This window comes from Polyergus mexicanus, unplaced genomic scaffold, assembly GCF_030449975.1.
Source record: "Polyergus mexicanus isolate NDT 795.1 unplaced genomic scaffold, iyPolMexi1.0 SCAF_19, whole genome shotgun sequence".
Taxonomy (NCBI): domain Eukaryota; kingdom Metazoa; phylum Arthropoda; class Insecta; order Hymenoptera; family Formicidae; genus Polyergus; species Polyergus mexicanus.
The window spans coordinates 1,844,439-1,869,297 of NW_027223339.1; the positions used below are offsets into that span (position 1 = coordinate 1,844,439).

At 37.7% G+C, this 24,859-nt stretch overlaps 1 protein-coding gene across 6 annotated transcripts in view; it reads right to left on the bottom strand.

The window, feature by feature from the left end:
• Positions 1 to 9,895: 9,895 nt before the first annotated feature.
• Positions 9,896 to 24,859, bottom strand: part of LOC138941560 (terminal nucleotidyltransferase 5C) — a 105,331-nt gene continuing 90,367 nt past the window's right edge. For 4 of the 6 annotated variants that reach the window (XM_070311367.1, XM_070311369.1, XM_070311368.1 and 1 more), the window contains exon 2: positions 9,896 to 16,688. In XM_070311367.1, the coding sequence (XP_070167468.1) occupies positions 15,309 to 16,688 (1,380 nt within the window). In that variant the 3' untranslated portion in view covers positions 9,896 to 15,308. Of the gene's footprint in view, positions 16,689 to 19,073; positions 19,561 to 19,587; positions 20,295 to 24,859 lie in introns of those variants that run through there. The other 2 variants (XM_070311371.1, XM_070311370.1) reach the window with 2 other exon arrangements.

Here is a 24,859-nt window from a genome sequence, read left to right on the forward strand (position 1 = left end):
GTAAACCGAATAAAAATGAACAAACGCGCGGGCATTTTATATACGAACATCGATATAATTTGACATAAATTAAAGCTCTATAATTAATCATTGATACTCCGCAAACGTTTTATTTTTTATTAAAATTCTTGAGACATATTGACACATGACTGTATGTAACTTTCTGTTAAAATTGTTATTTTACAAAATTATATATATATATAAATTTCTTTAATTTATTTGCAAATCGAAATTGACAACTAATCTTTATAAAATTATTCTTTTTTACTTTTGTAATATCATGATATCATATAAGAAAGTCACACACACAACGCGGCCAAACATTGCAACACAAATGAGAGAAGGAGGCGACATAAGTCCCACGTGGATGGAAACGTCAAATCTCTTTAACAGACGCTTCATCGATAGTCGAACTCGACAGCGCGGTCCACTTGATAGATCCCGCGTTAACGAAATTCACTTGCGATAGCACCGTTCGCAATTTATGCAAATGCGTGTATGCCAAGGCGTATTTTACGAGTCCCAATCGCGGAGCGCCAACGCGCACGAACGCATTCCGCGAGTCAACTGACAGCGGAGAATTCAGCCTATTGGGATGTCGCAATATTAACCGAAACTTTTCGTCCATCTTGCGTAATCGCGATGCCGAACGGCGATCGGCCGTTCAGGATTCGAAGATCACAAGATGCAAATACAAGATAAGCCTAAATTAGGCCCCTTACCGTTTACTTATCTCCATTATGCGACCGTATTTCACAGGACAGACAGATAAGATATCGTGTTTATTTAAATAAATGTCGATAAGACCGATCATGCTGCAAAAGTAATGTGCTCGCGTTTATTTGTTTTAAGAGAGATATAATTTTGTATCTTATATAAATAATAGAAAATAAAAAAGAAGATTTATTCAATGTAAGTATTATAATATTACAAAATTACTAAAATGCAGTTCTGATATTTTCAATACTAGAAAGAGTCTTTTCACGATGTTGTGAACTGATTTTTGTTTTCAAATGCGTGAAATATATCCGCAAATTATTAAACCGCGCTTTCAAACGAGGAATTCAGCGTAATTATCCGCTCAAAGATAGTAGCTCGCGAATTACGCGATCATAAAATTAAGAAAATTCCAATAATTGCAAATTCTTGCCGAACGTTTTTTTACATCGAAATGCCTCGTTAGTATCGAGCTACGCGTCGATAGATCTTTTTGATCCTGCCGGTTTGCGTTGTTAAATTTATGTCTGTGTTTAAATTGTGAGGGGAAGAGCGTTAATTGCGAATTGGGGACATTCCTATGCCCATTAACATACTCGATCGTGATCACCTTCTTATAAAATTCATCCGTCCGATTGCTAATCAGCATCCTTGGCAAACGAGAATTTCAGGAGAATATGCGATAGAGACAAAAATGCAATTCAAAGCGAGACAAAGCATAATATAGAATACAAATTGTTTCATATTGTGATAAAGAGATTGATCGATCGTTCGATCTATCGCGGCAATCTCCGATCTCACAAAATCTATCATCGATCAATCGAAAGCGGAATTCCACGAGTGTTGCAACACTGTTGGAAATGTCTAAATTTTGCTATTATTTAAGATTGATTCAAGCTCGCTTCTGATTTAAGCGCAAACACGGTAAAATTTTTTTCAATCATCAGGATGAATCATCGCGATTTTTTTTTTTTTATTATTGTATCAATGTCGAGGTATATTTTTAAATTATTTATTTGATGTCACATACTAAAATATATAGACGAAAGATTTTACGAATACGAATCGACGTATATCCGGATTTAGATTAATTCAGCGACCTAGACACACCCAAATACCGACATCTATATATGCGTACGCGCGTGCACACACACACACACATACAAAAGATATTTTTTTTTTCCAAAAACTAGTTTATAGCCAAAATATTAGATTTCTTTTTAACACATCGCGTATAATAAATACTTTTTCCCTAATCTCTACCGATAACGCGCGCGTGCATAAGATCGCTCGTTAGCATTGTTTTCGAAATATCAATCTGCATTTTTATAATAGCGAGCACTATAAATACATCTTTACGACAAGCAATTTCCTGCCGATAAATAAACCATTAAACGTGCAGCCTATAATAGTGATGAGGATATTCGAGGAATATCGAATAGCGGTGGCTTCGTAAAGAATTTACGTTCCTAGGAGAAAACAAAAGTGCAACTAAAGAGCGATCTGGCATTCCGTTTCGACACGATTGCATTCGAAATTTTGCGGCGCGCTTGCCTTACGCAACCCGGCAACGAATGCAGCGGCATTCGGGAAATCGTGGGTGCAAAGGAGAAATTTATTCGACACGCGTTGCGTCACGACACACGCCGCGGCGCGGCGCAGGTTTTATTTTATCTAGCGTTGGCCTCTAGATACGCGCGCGTACACACACACACAACACACACACATACACATACGCACACGCACGCACGCACGCAACGCGCGCGCGGAGGTTATAGAGCGGATAAGACAATTCATATTGAAATTAATTACCAGCGCAAGCTATTACGAAACTGTCGCGAGTGAATGTCACGACACGATTGTACTTTCGATCAATCTGAATTCATAATCGCCACCGCCGCTCCCCCCAATCCCCCTCCCCCTCTACGCGCGCGGCACGGGAGAAACAAGTTTAATTACACGCTACCGTAACGGGTTATGATAAAACGGGATTTCGTTTTCGAATACCGGTTTATAGAAGCCGATTTATCTCATACAAACTACTAGTCTCTCACAGCTGTGCGTGGAAAGAGAGACCGCGTAAGTTGCGCGGACTCGCGCGATTGGGGGAAAAAAAAAAAATGAAAACGATAAATGCATAACTTAATCGCGCGACTGATCGGGGCCGAAAGTGGCCGTGGCCAATCGAGCGGAAAGCGCCGATTAGAACGGATTCCCTTAATTTTTGAAAATCACGGACCGAGTCGGCGAATACAGAATTCGCGGCGACCTGTGCCTTTTGCCTTGACAAATCGAAGAAACTGCGTAATAATGTATCGCGTCATGATTTATTGGACTTTTATATTCCCACGCGAAATTTTATTCGAGAAGTGTGATTCGCGCATTCCAGATTCGCCGGATATTACGTAGAGATAAACTGAATAGGAAAAAAAAAAAAAAGAAAAGAAAATTATTGTTATTTCTATGTGTCCGGCATTAGTAGCGATGTAAAGTTATTTAATCCTTCCGCTGTCAACATCCTATACTTACCGAACGATTTTTACAGCCAAAGAATTATCGAGAGGGATTCCAATCTCAATTTCAGTTATGCATTCTAATATGAGAATTGTAATATATGTCATAAATATATTCATAATATATTCTACATACGAATTGTCATAATATATTCTACATATATTACGTAAAAATTATATCCTATAATTATCACGCACTTTTTCATCTACGAATAAAAAGTTTCCTTGCATAATTGAATTTAATGTTGTTTCAAAGAATTTTCGCCAAATCAATATTTATCGTCAATATATAATTCTTGGATTTTAAAATTTATTTGTTAAAACATTGTGGCTAATTAAACGTGGCAAACGCTTGTTGAAATAAAATTCATTCAATTCGTGGGAAAAAATTATTATATCATCTACTCTTATACTTAACACGTTTTAAAATACGCTGTAATCACGCAATCTGAGATATCAATCATCTCATAGATTTAGAAGCGAAAATAATGTTGTTCTTTGGCTTTTATATACAATATGATCGGAAATAAAAAACGACCACGACTTGATATATCCCTCGAGAAAAATGTTATACATACAAAGCTACAGGAAAAAATATGAAGTGGGAGTATAAATAATACGTGGTTTATATTTTCTCGGTGTTTACATGATATTTATTTTCGCTTTTTATAGATATTCTTATAACATTTTTATATATGGGAATATATAATTCTGGGCAAGTCAGAAGAAATAAAAAAAGAAATTTACCAAATTGGCGCCCACTTGCAACTCGGATATCGCACGAAATAGATAGCTCTCCCTCTTTCTCTCTCACTTGCTTTCTTTCACACTCTATCTCTCTCACTTTCATCAACTCCCCTTTTATTTTATATTCTCCTTAAAATACAAAAACGGGTAATGTTAACGTTATATTATAATTATTATTACCAGTAAATCATTCGTTAACAGTAATCATCGTAAATTCCATACGCGCGATATGCGTGCGTCGTTGTTTTCCTTTTCGCGTGTGTATGTAAATACGTTGTGTTATGTTACATATATGTATGTGTGTGTGTGTGTATGTGTGCCGTTTACAATTTGTACATGCGTGTGCTATAGATGTGTGTCCACTACACGTACGCATGTATACACGCATGTGAACTTAGAATCGATCTTCATCGATCCGGTCATCGCGAGGAAAATGGCGAAAACCGATAATAAACGATTGAATGAGAAACGAAGAGGAACGTTCAAGTGAAGAGGACACCGCGGGACGGGAAAGGGAAAGCGCAAAGAAAAAAGGAATGCACGGGCGATCCTCCTGGCTTTAACGGTTCCGTGATCGCTCTAATCGAGAACGAGACGGACTTCCGGCATCGTTGATCCGGAACTTGGTACCACGCGAGATCTTCCCGTTCTCTGCTACGTCGAACTCGTCGAAGATCGTCGTCATTCGCAGATGACCCGTTTCCGGATTAAATCATTGATGAGATTAGAGACGTATATCGCGCGCGAAAGAAAACCGCGATCGATACACGTTCCTTTACGACGCGAATTCCTGTTTAATTATCGAAAAAAGGAACGCGGCAGCGAGAGAGTGGCTACAGCAATATTTTCTCGCTATAATAGCGTTCTCTCTGTGTGTCGCACCATTATGATATTGCTATATTACTACAACTACAACATCGCGGCAAATGTGCGTTTGAACACGCAGAACCATAATGCGGTTACTATACTCATCCAGAGCCGCTAGTAATGGCTACTACAGCCATTAATCGTTGTAATAACTTAATTGTAATGGATGGTCGAAGGGATGAGATCTCTATCTTTCTCTCTCTCTCTCTAATGCGTCGCGGATAATCATGAAATATTGCTGTCGCTGAAATTCCTCTTTATTGCATTCGTATCTCCAAATGTTAAGAGAATTACAAAAGCAATTTTTCGATAATCGAGGAATGTCGAGTAAATCAACGTCAATTCCTTGTAAGAAACAATATAACGATCCCGACTCAAAAAAATTCCACTGCATATTTGACGTGATACGAGTAGATAAAAAAATTCGGTACAATAAATAGAAAATGCGTAGCGCGATAATTTCACATTAATATACTCAGAAATAGAAATCGTACACAATGTAATACGTTGATTGAACTTCAGTTTATCATTCATCATTGTAACGTCGAGAGCAGAAACGACGAGAACGGGAAAGCCTGATAATTCTCGAGTCGATTGTTTCAGAGCGACCGGAAACAGTGTACATTTCCGGAAGAGGAAGAGGAGGATCGGAGCCGTTTGCTTCCTCGTTGTGTGATGCCAGATCAAGAACGCGCCATTTGTTTGATTCGTTTTTTGTCAAAGAACCAGAAATCAAAGAGAGAAGGCTGTCGCACGCGCGTGTAAACATCCGAGAAAATTTTTCTTTTTTTCCGTACAAGTTCGTTCTCTTCGCACTCGCTCGCTCTTTCCTTCCTTCTTGCGTATTCTTTATATATTTTTCTTTTTCTTTTTTTTTTACTATCTTTTTTTAATTTTCTTGATGAAAACCGTTTCCTTGGATCCGCCACGAGAGATTTGATTTGGCTCGTACAAAATTAAGAGTTTAGAGTATCTGGCATCACCGAGGAACCATCGACGGAAAAATCTGATTTCCAATGTCGATGTTTATCGTCGTAACGCGCGTTACATGCCTCTCATGCCACGTAACTTTTGCGTATAAATTGTTGGAATTCTCTGCAACAAGTATCAAGTTTGGAATTATTCGATAGAGTTTTATCTTCAATAACTTGGTATCGTGTGATGTTTCTGAATTACATTTTTAGTCCGATTAAAAAAGGCTGAAGATATATCTCATTATTTACAAAAAAAGCAAATGTAATCTGTATTAAAGCTCAAAGATAAAAAAATTGTAGGTACAATTTTATCGAAATCCATTAGTGTCAGTATTAAACGCGATAACAATGACAGGACCAAGTTAATATTATGTATATTGATTTACGTATATAACCGTATGATTTTTAGACAAAAAAAAATATTGATATTCATGGAAAATTAATTTTATTAAATGCATAGAAATTAATTGGATAAGTTTGTAAGTATCCTTAAAATCGCATCAAAAATGAAGGGATTAATTCTCTGACACTTCAAGATCTAAAGTAATACTATTTATACTACTACTAATAATAATATTGATATTTTTGTAATACAGATACAGTTTCGAAGATACGAGCTCCTTGAAAAATTTTGCCTCTTACTGTATATTTATTAGAGAGATAAATCGCGCCTCACAAATAGCATTAATATTTATCACTTTTATATATTACGTATAATTCTTTAGAAACTTGAATAATACATCGGAATATTAATGCAAACGATGAAAATTTGGAAACACTATAATTTGACTATCTTGACCAGAACTATGATACTATGTCATTAAAGAGAAAACTTCTTTTATCGTTAATTAACACGTGTCGTTGTTATTAATAAACTTGATGTTTATTATCGCGCAACTCTTTACTATTTTGAAATCCTGCAAACAAATGAAATCATAGCAATGCTTTACGATCACTTTTATGGCACGACATTTTGTCATAATTCATGCGTGATTATCGAGTTCGATCGAACGGGCATGAGAGGATCAAGCAACGCGAATCGATTATTAATCTTATTTGATAAGATCCACGCGAGCATTCAGGAAGCGTATAATACGGAATATCTGAAGTATCATCAATCTCAAACGTCAAACTTTAGAAAAACACGTGGAAACCGAGATAAAAAAAAGAACATTCGATCCTAAAACATATTTATCGGTATTGCATGTAACAAATACATAAGTTTAGTTTATTAAAGATTAGTAAAAATGACTGATTATATATTTGTAAATTTATGTTATTAATATATTTAAGCGATTTTTATCCAATTACATTTGCTTGGAACGAAAGTTATTTCATATTGATCTTTTTAATAACTCGCGCAAAAACAGAATGAAGTAAACAGCCGAATTAGTCTTATTGGATAACGAATGACCAAATCTCGAATCATTCGCAGTCTCTCGACTACCCGAATGCTCGCTGGAACAATTAGCGTGAGTGATTGACCGGTAAAGGTACGCTCGCGCCGTATTTTCCCGACAATTTGCAGTAGTAATTATCTAATTAGCTAGGCGTGCGACTCCGCTAAATAACGTACGCTATTATAACGGCTTACTGGGATTTCCATCCTCTTTTCAACTTGTCAAATTAAAGCATTTTACTCGCAAGGCAATCTCGATTCGTTCGCCGCTCACGATAGCACTAATCGCTATTCACGGATCGTACCCTGATTCGTTAAATCCGCAATGATCGGTGCGCAAAATAACGTATTATCAAATGACGTTCTTTGATTATTTGCGCTTGGCAAATCAGTTATTTTACAATTGTTTGCCAATCCGTCTTCGTTACGATCGATTGCAGAGCGGCGACGATGTACAAGAAAAGAATAATTAGATTTATATATAGATAAATCTTTTCTTTTCTCGCAATTTAATATTCATATTTAATATTCATATCAACTCTTTGTCTGAACTCTTATTTTCCCTCTCTCTCTCTCTCTCTCACTTTTTGATTATAGACCGATAGAATTTAGTTTCCGTAAAATGTGTTTTTCTCTTATTATTTTTACATCTTATATATAATCTAGCCACAAAAAAATAGCGTTGCCCTTTTATTATACATATATTTTATACGAGTCTTATCGATTTTTCGCGGACCATCTGAATTCAGACGATCTTACAATCTGAAAAAGCAGAAAACTCCATATTGTAGCTTCTGATTAACGGACGAGGCAAGAATATTGTTGATTTTGAGGCCTTATTATATTATTATTACAATTATTATTATTATTCACCTGTCGCGAATCCAATCAAATCGACGTCGCTGTTCCAAAGCTTAATTACTAATTCGTATTTTATCTTTAATCCCGAATATAATGTTATGAAAATCAACAGCAATTTTAATTTCTCGTATTATTTATGATTTTCGTAACTTTTCAATTTTTTTATTTGTTTAATCTAGAGGTATCTATATTTACTTACAATATATATATATCTCCAATGATAACTCTAATACACAGTCATAGATTAATTATGTACAATCACAACCAATTTAAAAAATATTTAGAAGCTTTTTTTATTTTGAGATCGCTTCGTAGTAGATCGAATTTATCGGTCCTATCGAACACCATTCTCTTTAGCCGAATTAAATTATTTTAATTTTTATCCTTCCCTTTATTATTCAATGATTTGAGTTTCATACACGAGCATCGATTACCTCTCATAGATTCCAAGCGACGTCGATTCGAAAGATCCTCGAGTACGTATGTATATGTATGCGAGCGTGTATATGCGCGATTTCCGCCTTGGACGCACTTCACCGGGATTATCCTAAAGACGCAAAAGGATTCGCGCAATTCTCTCTCTTTCTCTCTTTTCCAGCTATTATAATATAAACGAGGCAACATGTTTACCTTGGTACGAGGATGCGTGTGGGCACACACGCAAGGTGTACACGCCGTGCGTGCACGCACACATACATACATACATACATGCACACGCACACACACACGCGCGTACGCACGCATGACGAGCAGGTCCAGCGGCGAGTTAAGTCTCACGCGCAACGACGTTGTATTAAAAAAAAAAAAAGAAAGAAAGAAAGAAAATAAAAGGAAAGGAGAGGGGAAAAAAGAAAATACTTGTGTATTAGTAGAATTAGAAAATGTTGAGGAAGGCAAAGTTAATCGAAACAATCGCGATTTCCTTCGATTGTTTCTATCAGGACAACAAGTTTGCTCAAAACTATTCTTAACTCGACTCTGGACGTATAGTTTTACATATACATATACATTTTTTACATCTCTTTTTTCTATCAACGTGTACGTGAAATATGTATGTACATATATATGTCCGTCTCTTTTTTTCTCCCTATCTCATTCTATCGTTTCTAGTCCCTGACATCCTCTAATTATGCATTCTTCTCCTTCTCCCGCTCGCGCGTAGTAGGACTTACTAAAGGATTAAAAATCGTATAACGGATAATCTAGTAAACACTAAAGACGATAGTAGCATTCTTTAAATACACTTCTCCTTTCTGCGGCTGTGCTATTTTCCTTTAATTACCATGTAATTACGTTATAGCGTTCCATTAAGGCATTACATATATTAATAGAGAGATAAATTCATTAGTGTATATCGCATTTCCTGTAATAAAATATATAACAGCAATGTATAACGTGGACGTGTGTGTCCTCTCCATACCTTTCAAGAGATATACATGTATATATATATATTATAATACACATAATTACATATCGACAGTGGACTTTAAAAGTGCTTGGTGAAAAATTGGCTGTCTCGATCGACAACGAAAAACAATCGTAATGAGAGAAACTATTAACAGAAGGTAGATCTTAAGAGACTGAAGGACTTGACTTCTTCATCAGAATTCGAGAAATCAATCGCGGAAACGAAATAACTGTTGGGGCTTGTATTCTAAGATGAATTAACATTTTGCAGACTGGATCTAAATTAATTTTTCGTACTACTATTTTTAGAGCAAGCACATGATTTTATATTGTTCTTTTTTTTATAAATTTTGCAAATTTCTCTTAAAGTTCACAAAGAGTTTATAACTTTTATACACATATGTATATATGTATATTCTTTTCCCTCTCACAATTCGTATTTTAAATCTATTTTAAGAATACACGCCTCGGTGTTATGATTAATGTCTCAACGTAAGAGCGCTGTGTAATCTGCTCGAAAATGATTGAGAAGAGAAATTGTCAAGAGCCTTCATCTCGCTCCGCGTTCTGCGTCTCGCATATATGGATTTTAATACGAGTTCTACATTGTGCGTTTATACGTCCGCGCGTGAAAATGCGTGCGACATTCCTAGCTTCTTATTTGCGTCTTGTTGATTCGCGACGATCGGCACGCCTGTGTGCGCCGTATGAAAATATATTTACGTCTTTATGTTTCTCCTAAATACTATGACAATGCTGTCGATGCAATGTTTTCTCTCTTCTTTTTTCTCTCCCTTAATAATATGCAGCCTGAAGATCGCGGCACTGTCCTTTATATTATTATTATTATATTATTATGTATCTGACGAAAATTATAATATATCTCACATCCCTATATGCGCATAATGTGTATCAACTTTCATTTATCTCTGTACATGTATTAATTTACCTTTACATTTGACACAACGTACAAATTTATTAAAATATTACCGATATAAAAAGAAGAAAAAAATTGATTCACATTTCTCGTACCCATTCTTCTTTTCCTCTTCGCTGTAATACGTTAAATTTTGAATAATGCACAATCTAATAACAGATTAGTTTTCGAATAACTGCAAGCTTGTCGAGTTTTTCACGCACACATAGAGAACTAATAATATATTTATTAATTTACGCTCCATATTATCTTTATTACCGTAGATATGATCATACATATCGAATGGTCTGTACAAGCTGCAGTTAGTGTTCCTTTATCACTGAATTGTAATCAACGCGTCCTTGATAATGGCAGATGACCCTGAGACTTATCATAGACGCGATATTATAATTATTTCAAATTGAGATGTGTGTGTGTATCTCGGCTATCCGTCTAAATTTCTTTTTCGCAGATGCACATTGAAATCAATACATAAATACAATTAACACAAAACATTAACAAAGAAAAGAATGTGTTTTTCCTATATTCTAAATCTCGAATTGAATTTAGACATATACACACGGCAAACACATGCGAATAATAATTGCCGAATTTCTCGCTCCTCTTTTTTAACATGTGTAACGGTTGAGTAAATAAATCACATATAAAAACAACACACGAATCAACAAAATTTAAATAACACATTAGTGCAAAAATATTCGCTTATACCGATTTTGAAGTTTCGATTACTATCAGCTTTGCTTTCTTACTTACCATCTTGGATATTCTGCGAGCTAGCTGTGATTTGTAACTATAATTCTTTCATCAGCTTTTATCTACTGCGTTTTTTTTTTGTTATCTTTTTCCTAACAATACATTAACTTTCGATTGTCACGAGACCAAAGTACGCACGTAGCAGGTGACGGAGGATATAAAAATCTTTTACGTGATGTTAAGTCGAAATTTTGAAACAAGTCACCCATTATACATCATTATTTGTTACACGTAAAACAAATGGTTTGAAAGAAGGAAATATTCGCTAAACATTATTCGCAAGTTCGTTCACGTCGCAATTTAAGAGCAATGGAAAGCAATGAGGAAGAAAGCATAATGCGCTCGACGAACTCGCTACACCTTTTTATAGACGGCGGAAGGCTTAATTCTGACAACGGTCGACTCATCTCGGACTCATCGTGGATTAATTCCTCGACCGTTGAGCCGCCGCGAGTGGCTCGGATGTGACGCAAAAGAGGAGACACGGTACGACGTTAATTTGCATTAAAGACCGTTATTAAAAGAGCTCGCTTATAGGAGGCATTCATGATACGAAATCGCTAATCACTGCGTAAATATCGAGGGACACTGGTCAAACCGCCGATAACAAGTGTTTTCTTTTCATCAAAATATAATGAGATATAATAAAAAAAAAGCTTTACTCCAAAAATAGTTTCAACACGATCATGAATCGTAGTAATACTCAAAAGAATTTATATTTATATCGCCCCGATTACTTTTTTACAAAAATTTCAAAAATGTACACACGATCTGATCATATATATATATATAACAATGATATTTCCACTATATATTCATCAATTTTTTTCCCCTCGTTCTACGTTACGCAGCATCCTACTTACATGTAGAATTTCGTCAAACTTTAGAATCGAGCCACAACACGGCGTATTAAATAATACGACAGCAATTTGCAATACCCCCACATCGATTGACGAACGAAAGTTCCACCGTGCTAGAAGGATGCTTATCCGAAAAAAATTCGCGTTTGCGGAAAACCTTGGCGAGACGGGGCAACGGTCGCGAAGCGCGGAATACGTCGTCGCGGTGCGATCGAGCGTCAGCGGCCTCGATACGAGACGTCCAGGAAGAGGGAGAAGGGACACAACAGTGGGACCCCATGGTGGTAGTAGAGCGATAGGCGATAGGCAATAGGACAGAGGCACTCCGGCCGACGGCTGGATCTCCTTAGCATTAACACGCGATATACCTGAAAAACCAGTTTACAGGCTTTTTATTAGGCCTTTACTTTCGCTCGCGAATTGAAAGTAAGAGTGAGCGAGCGAGGCAAACGAGGCCTGTTAGCGAGCGAGCTAACTAACGGGGTCATCAGTCGATACGGATACGCACGGAGGACACACGGGTGGGTATGCGCGGATGTACGAGAAAAAGAGAAGGATTGGGGAGGAGAGAAAGAAAAAAAAAGAAGATAGAAAAGCGTATGTAAGGGGTGTACACATGGTGGGTGCATGTGTATATATATATCTCCGTGTATACATATAGCCGCTTACACGCATATATCGGACAGATTCGAGCGCGACGACGGCCTTCGTGAATGTATAACGTGCGTATACACACGCGGATATGCGTGATTGGACCGTGGTTGGACCGTGCTCGAGACGTACTCAGGCACTATTAAATATTTACGATGTTTCATTAAAGAATGTTACGCAAACTGTTGCCCCGCGAATCGGCCGTTTTTCCAGGATATTAACGCGTTCGCGTCGTCTCTCTTCGATAATGCTCGAAGAAATGATCTTCTCGAAAGTCACTACTCTTTACCTTTATACACGAATCGTGTCTCCGTTCAACGTATATACAGGGTAATCCCGAGTGATTTCGCCTATTCGCTTCTATCTCATATTCTCATCCGTCTCATTTTCCCCTCCTCCATCGTTCTCTTATTTTGAACGACGCGCGCTGACGAGTTCAGGCTGCAAAATCGTGTAAAACGACATGGGATCTAAAGTTACTTTTCCGTATGCCGGATATCGTTAATAACTACAGTTTTTTTTTTCAACGATAAATAATGCACGAGTAAATAAAGTGCTTTAAAAAAGATGTGACAGACGCGACAAATTTTTTTAAATAGGAGAGAAGAACCAAGGTCTTTACGCTTACATGCGTATATAGATGTGGAATGGAACTATCATGTGAGCTACGCGATTCTGCGATTGTCGAGACAATGGTATGATAATAGCGGATTTTAGAATGTATAAGGATATATTAACAATATTTGATATTGATTTTTGTTCTCGGGTTGCTGCCACAAAATGCTTGAAATGTCTTTTCATTCGCATACTTTTAAATTATTTCAATGTTTCCTGTTGTAATGTAACGCAATTTTCGAATTATTTTGTAAGCTTCTGTAGGGATTACGTAATTATATTAAATTTTATAGAGAAGGAGAGACTTATAATCATCTCTCCTATTGAAAAGCAATTGCAGCCACATTTTTCTTGAAACGCCATCTTTTACTACTCATATAATATTTATCGTCAAAGAAAAGCACGGTTGTGGTCAGACACGTCCAGTATACGTAGATATGTGAATGTACGCGTCTGTATGTGTATGTATGTGTGTATATGTATGATCGCCCGCGTTCTCGCAAAAATGAGAGAAAGAAACGGTTCGCGTTTCCTTCTCATTCTGCGCACTCTCTCTCTCTCTCTCTCCGGCGCACTTCGGTCGTGCCGCCGCTACATCTTCTCGAATTTAAATCTTATCACGTTATACACAGTATCTAAATGAAATGTGTTCACAGCCACACATTAATTATTTATACATAGAGATTTATACATATATCTGTATATTTAAATATATTTATATTTATATATATTTCTCCGTAGCCACACAAAAACCTTCCCACTGTTCTACTCCCTCCTCTTCTTTTCTATTCTCGCCCTCCTGATTATTCGGCATACGATCGATTCTGCGAGCGAAATGAAACAAAGTAAAAAAAAAAAAAAAAGAAGAAGAAGAAGAAGAAGAAGAAAAATTGAAACAGAGGAGGCAGGGACGCTCGATTCGTAAATAGTAAACTCCTCATTTTTCTCGATTCTTCTTTTTCCTCCCCGTTTGTAAAAAGTTCCATAACATCTTCTCGCGTCTTCCGGTTCTCTTTCAGCTCTTCTTCTCTAACACGGCGTCATTTAGAATCCGTGTGGTACAAAATCGACATCCTTTCTATCGACAACGATCGTTCTGGGACAATGCCGATATCTGTTCACTCAAAAATCGCGCTTCATCAATGTAAAACGGCACTCGTTCTACTAATCTGAAGCCGTCTTGCCTTCTTGTTATGCTTCTTTTGTCCACTTTTAGTGCATCGGAGGAACGTTTTTTTTTTCCGTCGCGTTTTCCTAATCCTCTCCGAATGTCTTTCGATCTGCCTTTTTTTTTCTTTTTATTTTTAGGCACAACACATTGTTTCCAGAGTCTTTTATAGTCTTTTAATTGTAACGCCGCAATCGCGTAGGCGGCACCAGCGTTTGGTCCCAACCTCGCTGCAGTATTTGCCACTGAGAGTGTTTACAAGTGCCTAGAAAAGTAGCACTCGCGACGAAAGGCCGGAGACCCGCAATGAAGAAGCTCCGCGTCACGTTACCTATCATCGACGATATTATACATCCGCCGTCCGCGAACACGCTGCCTTCTCGATCCACTGTTTCGTTGTTTCTGCATCTGTCAATGATCATCCTCGATGCTAAAGATTTCTATACCACTCCGTATCTAAAGATTGCATCACTCCAACATCCGTCCGATGAATGTCAACTGAGGAGCTTAGATTCTTTGACGTTAGAGTGATCGATATAGTCTCCCTCGTCCTCCACATTCACGGGATCTTCGAAAGAACCATAAGCGCAACAGAGATCTCCGGGCTCTTCGAGAGGACAGCAAAGACCATAAGTGCAAAGGTAATAAATTCCGCACTCGTATTTCTGATACCAACCATGATTGTAGAAATTGATGTGGTTGGGCTCATTAAAGCCGCAACAATCGGGGACGATTTTGCTGGTTGTGGTAGTAGTAGTGGTGGTGGTAGTAGTGGCGATAGCAATGGTGGTAGTAGTGGCAGCGTCTACGGATACGGCCTTATCGTCGATGCCATCGCATCACGACGAACACGCCATCCAGTTACAAGTGCACGTGTAGCACGCCGTCGTGGGTATCACGGGCGCGTAGTAATAACCGTTGGCATAAACATAGGTGGCAGGCGGACCTTGCGGTGGTTGTTGATGACTTGTTAATCGCTGCTGCTGCTCTTGGCAGAGCACCTGATAGGCAAGATTTTGGATCAGGGAGAGCGTCTGCCGTCGCTCGTGGCCCATCAGGCACACGGTCGATTCCTCGACAACGCTGTGCAGCAGCATCAGGTACTGGTACTTGAGAGCCTCCTCTTCGGGTCCGACAAAGTGATTCCACAAGTAGTTTTCAAGCTTAGAGCGCTGTTGTCCTATATCCGGGAAGTCGATAAAGAATCTCGAACACATATAACGTTCGAGGGTCTTGATGTAATCCGGCTGTGATGGTTTATACATCTTCACCAACAGGTTGCAGTATTTGAGCAGACCGCCGCCACGTATCTCTTCGGGATGCCTCGTCGAGATAAGCTTCTTGTGCAGATGGTAGAGCGCCTCCTGGAAATCACCGTAGACGGATTCACCCACTACGGTCGGGTAAAAGTTCTCGGCGATCGGCAGCTTGCTGCATTCATAAAACAGCAACAGAGAGTCGAGAACAATCTGGAAGGAATCGACGGAGAACTCAAACTGTCGCCTCATCGAGTCGACGAACTTGAGCTCGACATTCCGATGACCCCGGGAGTTGCCGAGGGAGATCAAAGACCATCGGTCACCATCGTTGTTCACCTTCACCATCTTGCTCACGTAGGCCTCCTTTAGACTGCACGTGGTGATGCGTTTGCGGCTCACGCCTTCCGGCAGCAAGTCGAACAGGGAGCCGAGCACCGCGGCCTTGACCTTGTCGTAGTTACGGCCGCTAGACAACTCGACCGCGAAGATAAGGTCCAGGTCGTTATAGGGCTGGGATTCGGTGGCCAGCACGTGGGAAGCGGCACCGCCGTTCAACCGGATATCGCGTACCCTCATGCCGGCGCCCCCGTTGCTCGGATCGGTCTCTAGCTTGCTGCGCACCACCGTCACGAGATCCCTCAATCGCACCTCCAAAGTAGGGAAGTTTCCTCGACCGTGAATGCTGACAACTTCGTTCATCACGTCGTTTAGACGACGGACCTGCTCGAAGCTCAGCACTGCCAATCTCTGCTGCGGATCTTGGCAATCAGTCGTATTGTTGTTGCTATTGTTATTATTATGATTGTGGATATTGTTGTTGTTATTAGTGTTATTATTGTTGGTTTCGTTATTAAGATCTCCATTGCTAAGGCCGTTGGTCTTACTGCCGTTTACTTGGCAGAGCGACTCCATCATAGCGACCCGACGCTGGCGTTCCTCGCCGATCTCCAAAGAGCCACACTGCAACAATTATAAAAAAAAAAAAGAAATTTTTATGCAATTCCTTGCAAACGATCATTCAATTATATAAATATATTATTAAAAATATAAATAAGTATTAAATACATATAAATAAGCTTTCCAAATAATTGTAAACATTATATCATTTTTATGAGTTTGATTAGTATAGATCTTTCGATAATAAAATATCAATGAAATATATTTTTTAGTTGTAAGGATTTTATATGTCACACTTATATATGATTTTAAGAAATATAAGAAAAATATTCACTTTCATAAAATTTTCACTTTTTGCACATATAATCTTTTTTATAAAGTTTTCAATTTATTTAAACAGTCCATCATAATATCCATCATATGTATTATAATCTTTGACTTTGATTATGTTCTATTTTGTATCATGATCTTTAATAAAAATTTTAAAAACAATGCATAAATTTTTTTCTAAACAGTTATATTTATTTCTATGCAAAAACGCACGGAAGAAAATGTAATTAAATAAATATATGTGTCCAAATATACAAATTGCATATTAATTATCGTATATCTTCGATAAATATAATCCGGAATAATAAGTAACATCGCTTCTTCCCTTTGTATTTTAACGCTATGAAAAATCGATGTTTCACAATGTCACACTTTGATCCCCAAAATGTACCGCGAGCTCAAAGATCAGTAAACGTGAATAATGTTTTCATGCATCTCGCATCTGCATCGCGCGTATTTTCGACGGGTGCATCACCAAGCGCGCCCTTCGGCGAGTATCTATGTCATGGTGCTCAAAGTGTACGAGAGTGCACAGTGAGAAATGCCACGAGGTTACATCCGGGTGCGCAACGCGAGCCAGTCGCGTATTCATTCGAAACCCTCGGCTATTGACTTTCGTACGTATATAAAGTGCATCCGATCCGTTCAGAGAATCCAGAGCATCATATTTTTCGCCATGTAATTACAACTTTTTTTTTTTTTTTTTTTTATTAATTATGAAATTTTCAATTGTATTCGCGATGCTCGAAATAGGAATCTTCTTCTATGGGAAATTGTCGCGTTAAAATATCAAACCCATCGAAAGAGAGTTAATGAATTTAGTCTTATAAAATTGGAAATGGATCCTTCTTAACAAAAATGGCAATAGAAGTCATTATTTGTCACAATGAGCGGTGACGTCATACGTAATGAAACTTGTATTGTCCCGCATTAGTCTTCAGATTATATTAGATCTTTAATACGGCGCCCACTTGTCGCTAAAAACAGTCTGTCGATTATTATCAGATTTCCTCGTATTGTATAATATAGATAATAATATAAAACATTTATATCTCGAAATAGATTCTATGCTAAACGCTCTAAAAATATACGATAGTAGATTATTCCTTAAATAATTTCGAGTTTGTTATCACAATATATAAAATTTAAATAAATAAAAATAGTTAATTTGTGGAATGTTAATAGTTTGCGAAAAGAACGGCGCTTTCGCCAAGCAAATTTTTATTAAAAACATCTCAAATCACAGCTGATCATGGATCATAAATAAAAAAAGATGGCGATTGTTCTATATAACTATAGAACATTTTACGAACGCACCTAAGAAAGTTAATATTGATTTGACGGGAAAATCACATTGAGAAGCGATATATACTAAATTAGAAATAGAGGTATTAAAAGAGTATTATAAATAAACACACTCTGTGAACTCTTTAAATAAAATAAAATAATAATGATAAAATGCTGCTATATGTCTGTCTCCCCTCTTCCCCCCCCCTCCACCCCGGAACTTTACTTGGATTATTATTTTCAGTAGATTATTTCATAGATTTGACGCAATTGTTTTGCCACGTTATAAATGTGTATATTTTATAATTTAATCCTTTTCATTTTCGGTATCATTACGAAGATGATAGGCAACACTTTAATACAACAAAGCTGGCTGTCATCTCTATCAGATACTAGACACAAGGTCATGGATATGTCTTTGACTGATCATACACACAAGGAAAGCTGCTATTACAGCTTATTGACACGAGAGCTCGAGAGACCACGGCGTTTTCATATATTCCTATAACATATTTCTACTCTATCTATTTTCGATGAAACATGTGTTTGAAACTCTCGTTCACGTTTTCTTCCTAATTATTATTTCCACGTAGAATTATGCTTTTTATAAAATTTTAAGCATTAATAAAAACGAACAAAGATTTGGATGGATTAGTGTCTTTGTGCTTGTCGATATTATTTTATATACATATAATACAATTCGTAAAAAGGATAAAATAATGCAAGAAATTGAAGGCGCATTCAAACTCGTTTAAATCGTAAATAATAATTTCAACGAGGTAACTTGGCACGCATGATGCGTACATCAAAAATAAGAGGATTACCACTCACATAAGCCGTTGTGTTTTTAAAGCGCTATCATTCGATCCGTCCGCTTATAACGAATTGGCGAACAAGTGTATTTTCAACTCGCGTGTATTCGAAGTATGAAACAATACAGCCGCGAAAAAGCACCACCTGTAGCGAGTCGGATCGCTAACTTCTTCGATAATGTCTTTTTAATGTTGGCACGCGATACAGAAACTTCTCGCGACAGAATCCCCCCTTATAGTAGAGCATTAATGATACATTTTGGCAAAGATCACTTTCCGCCACTTCCCTTCCAAGAATTGTATCTCGAATCGAGTTCAACGTTTCATCCGAGCAATGCGTGTCTCGATCGACATTCTTTGTAAGCAAGCTACGCAATAACGACGCGCGCGCGAAGGACTTGGTATTCTAAGTATCTACAGGTGCGATCCTCGAAAATTTTTTTTTAGACGCGGAAGAATACTGAGATTGAGACGCAACGGGAAATATCTGCGAGAGACCTGCAGCAAATACTTCACAGACGCAGGATATGTACCTAGAGGAGATATGTCAAACCAAGCAGATTATTACGTCGGACTGGTTGCGCGTCGATCGAAGAGACCCGCAGCTGATGAGGGACACCAGCGAACTGAGCCCGCGCGAGTGAAAGGTGGAGGAGCGGTAAGACACTGGGTAGGTGGTGGCAGCAGCAGCAACAGCAGCAACAGCAGCAATAGCAACCGCAGCAATAGAAGCCACAGCAACCAACGTTACACTTGGGGGAGTGTGCAGGGGAACAAGTCAGTGCGAAGCCCTCTACTATCGCTACTACTACCATCACCACTGCCACTCACCACTACATCACCGACATCAGCGAGAGATATAATTCTGGACCGTGTTCGCGCATCCTAGATCGTTTCGCTTCTCTCTCGCTCTTCGTCTATCGCGCGGAGTAGTGAATGCTCCGATATTCCTATGACGTCACGCGGCAGAATACGGGGGCGGCTCTGAATGAAGGTTGTAGTTTGCGAGGGTAAAGTCGATTCGGCTCTTTCTCTCTTTCACTCTCTGGGATACAAGGTGTCCCAGAGATGCCGGGTGTTCTCCTTAGGTCACGTACATTCGGGGCGAGAGTATGAATAAAATAACGTTTTTTTCGATAATTCTTAAATGTCTGTTGAAGAATTATTGAAAAATGAAAGTGTCAAAGGACTCCTCGACGAAATTCGACTCGATTGAAATTTAAGATTGTAAAAGAAACGAGAGGATCTTAAACACATTTAATTAAAATTATTCGACTGACAAATATCTATTTTATAACGTATAAATTTTGACGAGATATTCCGTCAGAGTTATGAAAAAGGCGACTTATCCCTCAGGATAAACAAGCACGATATAAACACGGCTTTTATTACCTTTTCATATAAAATATCTCTGGCAGCATTCACGAAGCAATGATGATATTAACTTACTTCGATTAAAACGTGCGTGACTCATTATTTCTAAAAATAATTATTTCGTCCTATTTTTCATTATTTCTAAAAATAATTATTTCTTCAATGCTTTTTACAATGTGACATCAACTGGATGTAACTCCGATAGAGCTGGATAATTAAAACTTATACAGACCCGAATACGAGCAACAAGACGAAATTGTTTACTCCAAGAACAAAATGAAAATACGTTTAGCAAATTAAACCGAGCGCGACTCGTAGAAATTTAGCGAGCAGTTGTCAAGTTTCCAAGTAATCAGAGACGAACGGTTTCAACATCTCTTAGTACGTCCAGGACACCCGATGTATACTCGAAGAGCTATGCGAACACGTCGGAAAGCTAGGGGTAGATAAACGCGTCACAGATATATATTTCTGAACACCTACGCGTTTTGTGTGTCGAAGAGGGAGAGAAAGAGAGAGAGAGAGAGAGAGGGAGGGAGAGAGAAGGTCTCTGGACCAACGAGGCGACTCGCCAAGTACTATCGATTTTGCCGCAGTCGTCAACCCACGTCGAAACTGGTTAGAATCGCGTTTACGTCCGCGCTATTTCGTCGAAACGAGAATGTTTCTCCCCGGCCGGTTTTATCGCCGTTCGCGCTACCACGAGGGAGAATTTCTACGATGTTATTTATCGCCGGGGTTTCCCACAGATTGTCGTAGCGCCCCCGAGGTTTCACGCCGGTTTTTATCCCGCGCAGACTCAGCGACATTACGGCGGGACGGAACGCTTTCGATATTGTCCGGGCGTGGAATTATGCTTCATCGGCGCGTCAATAGCGAGCATTTGGTGCGTTATATTTTACCTGTCGGCTGCGAAACAGGGAGCGCTGATTATTTGCGATGTATTCAAACACACATGTAATATACATATACTGTAATCGCCCGATATGTATCGAGTATTTTTATTATCTCTACGGCAAAACTTGTCGCGATTTTGATTAGATGCAATTTACGTCGAGCTGAATTGATTTTCTTTTTTTAATGTTACTTACAAAAAAAAAAAATATTTTTTTCCGATTAAAAAAAATACACTTGTAATCTAAAAAGTGCATCGACATCTGTAAAATCATTCGAAAAAATATTTTGATCGTTGTTTCGTAAATTCCAGGACGTATCTGGCTTTCATGGCGCAACACTTTTATTATTCCATCGTGCATTTCATAATATTATCCTAACGAGATTATATGTACGTAAAGCAACGAAAACAACAACGTATTAAAACGACACTTCGCAGTGTGAGCTATGAAATATGAATCAAGTTTCAATTTTATATTTAATCACGTTAGGTTACAAAGGTTGGCTCTTGACAAATTACACCGGTGAAGAGATTGGAAAGCAACGAATGTGTGTGAAAATTACTGCGTTCAATCAGGTAACGTCGATGGGAGATTTGAATGATCGCAAATTGCATCCTCCCTGTAACATCTGCGTTCCTCGTCGCGCTTTACACGGATGAATCTTAACCGACGATTCGATAAATCCCAGGAGTCTCCTTCCTCTCTCTCTCTCTCTCTCTCTCTCTCTCTCTTCCTTTCGTATCGCGGAACGTGAAAATGTGGAAAGATCGTGCCCGTCTGTCGTCTCGCGATGCATCCGGAAATATTGTACTTGCACGGCGACGTTTGGTGATGTCGTCGTCAAATGCGGACAAGTATCGCGTGGGGTCAACGAATAGCACGACGAAAGATAATCGTCATGCGCGCACATGCAGTTTCCCACACGAATACATTTTCATGGATCATAAGATTTATTTATTTATTAAAAAAATAAACGAGAAGAAAATTCTCTTTAATGCGGAATAAAAAAGATTCATAAAAATATATCAGTAGACATAATAATAGAAGATGATAATATATTTTAAAAAAATGATTGAAAAAAAAATAATGATTTAACAAAGACGATAAAATTTGAAAAACAGAAAAATATGAAAAATTAAACCAGAGAATGTATGTAATAAACAAAGATTAAATAGACGATGAAATTAATAATTGAATTGCAAGAAATTATGAGTCATTGATCTCTGGCCATTTTTACACGCGTGGAATTTCACGCGTGCAAACGGTAATAGAATTCAAAATCTAATCCACTTTTTCCTATTTTAATTATAAACTGTTGTTCATTGAAGAATATACAGAGAGTGTAAAATTTCAAAGGTGACAGCCGAGAATATCGACTTTGTAAAAGAATAGAGCGAGAGTCTTTCTAGATATAAGTAGATTCGTAGCTTTTGAATATGCAAATTGTAAGTTCAAATTGAATCCTTCTCTCGAAAAAAAAAAAAAAAAAAAAAAAAAAAAAAAAAAAAAAAAATGTAACCGAGAAACAGCAGGAAAAAAAAGCACGTCCAATGGAGAAAATCGAAAGTTATCCTAATCTGATCTGGTATTAAAAAAGCGAGGCTATTGCATATTTAAATACTGATTTGCATTTCATTTGCATTTCATTCGATTAATACAATCTTAATTTGAAGTAATGTTATATAATTTTATCATCGATCATTATAGTGGGCGCACAGTTTTAATCGTGTCCCATAAACAAATGTAAATATTTCATACGTTACTCGCGTAAACTTTTTTCCGAGGGTACAGTCAAACTTAATTTACCCCCACTGAACTTCAATTCAATTTTCCTTAAATACTCGACTTTGTACTTTGCTTTATAATTGTGTTGCAAACAACTAAGCGAATTTAGGTAAAGCAGATTCCATTGATAACGTATTCATTCAATAACTCATTCGGTGACGTAACGAATCCAGGGGCCTAGTAATGGAACTATCGATCCTTTATAACGCTACTTAAACAACAACTTAGACAACAAAATCATAAAATTACGTTTAATGAAATGAATAAGAAAGACGTAATCAGGCGCTTTTATGAGCGCTGACGTTGAAAACTTATCGGAAATAAAATAGTAAATTTATGAGCAGAGACAGGTGTACTTTGAAATACCTATTTATACAGGACGTCTCAAACTCATTCCACGCTACTCTTCTTTAATCAAATTTTAGAATTGTTTATTTCTTATCCAGGCTTAGGCACGCTATATTTTGTTACAGTTTTCTATAATAATTTATAATAATATATATAATTTAATAATATTATCTTTATAAAAGAAATATGTCGAAAAGATGTATATTTTACAGATTATAGTGTCTTCAAAAGTAAGAAGAGAAGCTAAAAATTATCTATAACTAGTATAGTCATTGCTCTTTAATGATTAAAAAAAAAAAAGTAATTAATAACGAAATAAATAATTAATAACAAAAAATAATTTGGTATTGAAAGATTAAGGGATCAACGGAGAGGAGAGGGGGATGTACTTGTAACAAGTGCGGATTTTAAGACATCCTGTATATTTTGTTGCTCACGAGATAAACGTATAAAGCTAAATTATACTTCTCCAGTACGTGTTTACGACTTCTGGTTCACTGTGAACACGATAAAGAGATATTTTATTGGCAATTTCAACGACTCTATTGAATGCAATCGCGCGCATAAATTTACAAAACCATAAAATCGAGGATCGCAATGCACTATTTTCAATGAGCCGTATGTTCGTGTATCGCAATCGTGAATATTACGCGTCGTGGCTGACGTGTCTTGTCGTTAAAGAATAATCAATCTCCCGATCCGTGTATAAAATTCTCTCTATCGTAATTCTTAGCACACAGATTGAACACATTCAACCCGTTTGTGCTGTAAATGCAAAATTAAAATCAGAATTATTAGCGCGTATATCGTTCGCTTTTAATAAAATACGACTATTTAAATTATATCATTCCCTCTTGTATATCGTTTTGAATCCACTTTCTTAAAATTCGCGATATATTCTCCAACTATTGCGATATTGTATTATGTATGCCACGCGTGCCGTTAATAACTTTAATAGAAAATTTATTGCATCGTCTTTCAAAAATTCATAATTTAAAATAAGCGCGAGCAACGCGGGGATACAGCGTAACATCATCGCGCTCTCCTCTCGTATCTTGTCATTCCTCTATTTTCTCGCAACTCGATCCTTCGCCTCGTGATATGAATGGCGTGGGGAACGTGCGAGCAACAACGCACATCCGACACAGTACATACATCATTCGTCTTATGGCTGTAACGTGTAGGCGATGCGATATATACGACGGCGTTACATATACTTGTTGACAAGGGCGCGTTGGCAGTCAGAGAGATACGGTTGTCCGAAGGGAACTCGTGTATCTTCGCACGGAGCGCATCGTTTCCGCGTCGATTCAGATTCTGCCATGCCGTTAGTTTTGTCAAAAATACGGTGTGGGAAGTTTTCTCGGAAATTATGATAACTTGAACATTATTTTCTCGAGCG